Source organism: Neophocaena asiaeorientalis, unplaced genomic scaffold (genome assembly GCF_003031525.2).
Source record: "Neophocaena asiaeorientalis asiaeorientalis breed wild unplaced genomic scaffold, Neophocaena_asiaeorientalis_V1.1 scaffold517, whole genome shotgun sequence".
Classification (NCBI taxonomy): Eukaryota; Metazoa; Chordata; class Mammalia; order Artiodactyla; family Phocoenidae; genus Neophocaena; species Neophocaena asiaeorientalis.
The window spans coordinates 108,283-111,131 of NW_020172724.1; the positions used below are offsets into that span (position 1 = coordinate 108,283).

General features: G+C 46.0%; 1 protein-coding gene across 3 annotated transcripts in view; it reads right to left on the minus strand.

Annotated features, from left to right (window-relative positions):
* KCNMA1 (potassium calcium-activated channel subfamily M alpha 1) overlaps positions 1 to 2,849 on the minus strand; it is a 731,098-nt gene that overhangs the window by 13,788 nt on the left and 714,461 nt on the right. For all 3 annotated transcript variants that reach the window (XM_024740254.1, XM_024740255.1, XM_024740253.1), the window contains exon 25: positions 326 to 520. In XM_024740254.1, the coding sequence (XP_024596022.1) occupies positions 326 to 520 (195 nt within the window). The remainder of the gene's footprint in view (positions 1 to 325; positions 521 to 2,849) is intronic.

Consider the following 2,849-nt stretch of genomic DNA (forward strand, 5'->3'; position numbering starts at 1 on the left):
GGGGAGTCAGTAAGCCCACAGGCTCTGAAGCCAGGATCCCTAGTGCAAATTCCTTATAGGGCCAGTCCTCAGTCTCTCTGAGCCCCAGTTTCCTTAAAGCGTCTGATAAGAGAACCTACGTCAAAGGGTCACCATGGGGATTAAAATGAATGAATACATGTAAAGCCCAGTGCCTGCTACACAGTAAGCCATAAGCATCACCTCTTACAGTTCTTTTCCTGTAGAAAGTAGCAAAGGCAGAGACCTAGCCTGTCAGTGTCTGACACATTTGGATCCCGCCATTCCCAAACAGCCAGCTCAGGTGCCCTCTGCCCCCTGAACTCACCCCCAGGTCCGCAAAGGGCCCGTCCAGCAGTGCTAACTGGGCCACGCGGCAGCGGTCCCTATTGGCCAGTGTCTGGGGGGTGCTGTAGCCCCCGCGCAGTGCATTCTCCTCGGCAATCAGAGCCTCCAGCTCCGGCGTGGCTCCTCCGGTCACCAGGGTCCGTATCAGGGTGAGGATGTTGTCATTGAAGTATGTCTGGGAAGAGAACGGGGGAGGGGGGGTTCCTTTAAGCAAACTTCCTTAAGTCATGACAACCGACATTCAAATTACAACTTTCCTTGATATCTCCCGTTTAAAGTTCTGGCCTGTCTCTTCAAATAATTTTATGTGGGAAGTGAAAAGACAGCAGCCTCCAATTATTCAATTCTTTTCTCTCCTACTTGGTTCTGCCACGAGAGCCTGACTTTTAAAAACTGATTCAGGGGATTTTTATTTAAGGGCTAACGTCAACATGGTTGGTGTTTATCATAATCGGTGCTAAATGGGATGTAAATATGGCTTCCTCTCCTGCTTGCTCAGGGACCTTGGGTGTGTGTAAGAAAATGCAGCCCGACCCAGGCAGGATGGCCTCTGAGCTCCTGTAACCCACGTGCCAGGAAGCTGCCTCTTCCAACAATGGCAGAACTTCTCTCTCGGTTGGAACGAGATGCCAAGAGCGTCATTAAGGCCACACGTTCAACAATTTTATCACATGCTTTGATAACAGGCTAAACCAGAAGTCTCTGTCAATTAAATATGCCAGATCAATTTATGACAAGGTGGATCCCCTGGTGTTTTTGCTTTTACGTAACCTCAGTGGTCTGAGGTGAATACAGCTTATTAAAGAAGTTCCTTCTACACGTGTACATTTGTCTCACATCTGAAACATAACAGGTCTGTCAGGAACAAGACAATGGGAGCTTTAAAAAATTAATAGGATGTCAAATAAAAGAGCTCAAAAAGACATTTGTCACACAGCCTAACTTGAGAAAAATGTCAGTTAAGGGTCTGTTTTCCATTTTCCAGTGTAAGAAGAAGTCAAACAGGCTAAATAATATCAAGCCAAAGTTTGCCTGTGGCTTTTGAGGATGGATGGACCTTTGGGAGCAGGTTAGGCAAGACAGCTGCATTTTAACTTCAGCAGTTTTTTGGACAGTTCACGGGGCAAAAATCTAGTGGGGTAAGGATGAGTTCTCTCCTGCTTGGCCATCACTAGTCCTATGTCTTGGGGGAAGTTGCCTAATCATTCTGGGCTTTGATTTTCTCATGCGTAAAATAAGCACTGTCATTAAGATCAAGTTTATATGCAACGAATTCCATGAGGACTTCTGAGTTAAGATGATAGCTGCTAGCCAGGCTGGAATCACTTTCCTCACTGAAGTACTCACGAAAATACCCAAAGTGATACAAAATTTCAATAGCAAAGGAAACTAGGAGTGTGAGTCAGAACCAGTCAGACCCTAAGGAGAATGTATCATCTAACAGAGCTCAGATATGCCCTGGGGCAGAGAAGCAGAAGAAAAACAAGTAAGGGAGGAAATGTTGCTGGCGCAGTGAAGGGGTGAGAGGCAGGCTGGAGGTTTAACGCTGACCTCACCACTTAGTAGCTGCGTGACTTTGGAAAGTTATTTCTCATTTTTGTGCCTCAGTGTCATGATCTGTAAAATATAATAGAGTGGTTATAAGGACTATATAGCCAATATGTGCGAGGCTCTTAGAAAAGTGCTTCGTGCACAGGAAGCACTGAGAAATACTTTCCGGCCTGATATCAGAGACTCAGGATTTGTTGAGGAAAGGTCAACCCATTCCCAATCTTCCCTTTTAAAAAATCTTTTCTGGCTTTTTTTGGTGGGCTGGTGGTGGCAGGCAGAGGCGGGTGGTGCAAACCAAGGCCATTCATTTTACCCTTGAATCTGCACTTCTCAGGCTGCCTCCATGACAAGACCCCATTTAGACTGAGCAAAGGCCCAGTGAGGGTCAAGGGGGACTGCATCCTGGACTGTGACAGCCTCCACAGGACTGGCCACCACAGGTGAACTCTCGTGGAGGCTGGTTCAGGGCACATGTAAAAACATTTCCCAAAGTCTTCAGAGGTAAATCCCCTTCCCTATAGTCCAACAGCCCATCATCAGAAGCAGAAGATCACCCCCCGGCCCCAGCTCTGCAGCACATTAAATGAAGGAGTGCTGGACACAGAACTGTGACAAAGGCCTTTGTGCTATAATTACCCTTCTAGATCAACACCCAGGGAGGAGTCCACCGGCATGAAATGTGGAGGGCAGAACATTCACGACCTCATACACTGAAAAACAGACCTCTCCTTGCTCCGATGTACAGAGAGAAAGAAAGAGCCAATATAAATATTTTTAAAAAGGGAGCGACAGCATTTAAGATATAAAGGAAAAGCATTCTTTTGGTTGGTTAAATAGTTACTGGAAGACGTAAAAAAAATTTAGGAAGCATTTGTTTTAGAATCAAAATCAATTTAAAAAAAAATATAGAGTATCGGGCTTCCCTGGTGGCGCAATGGTTGAGAGTCCGCCTG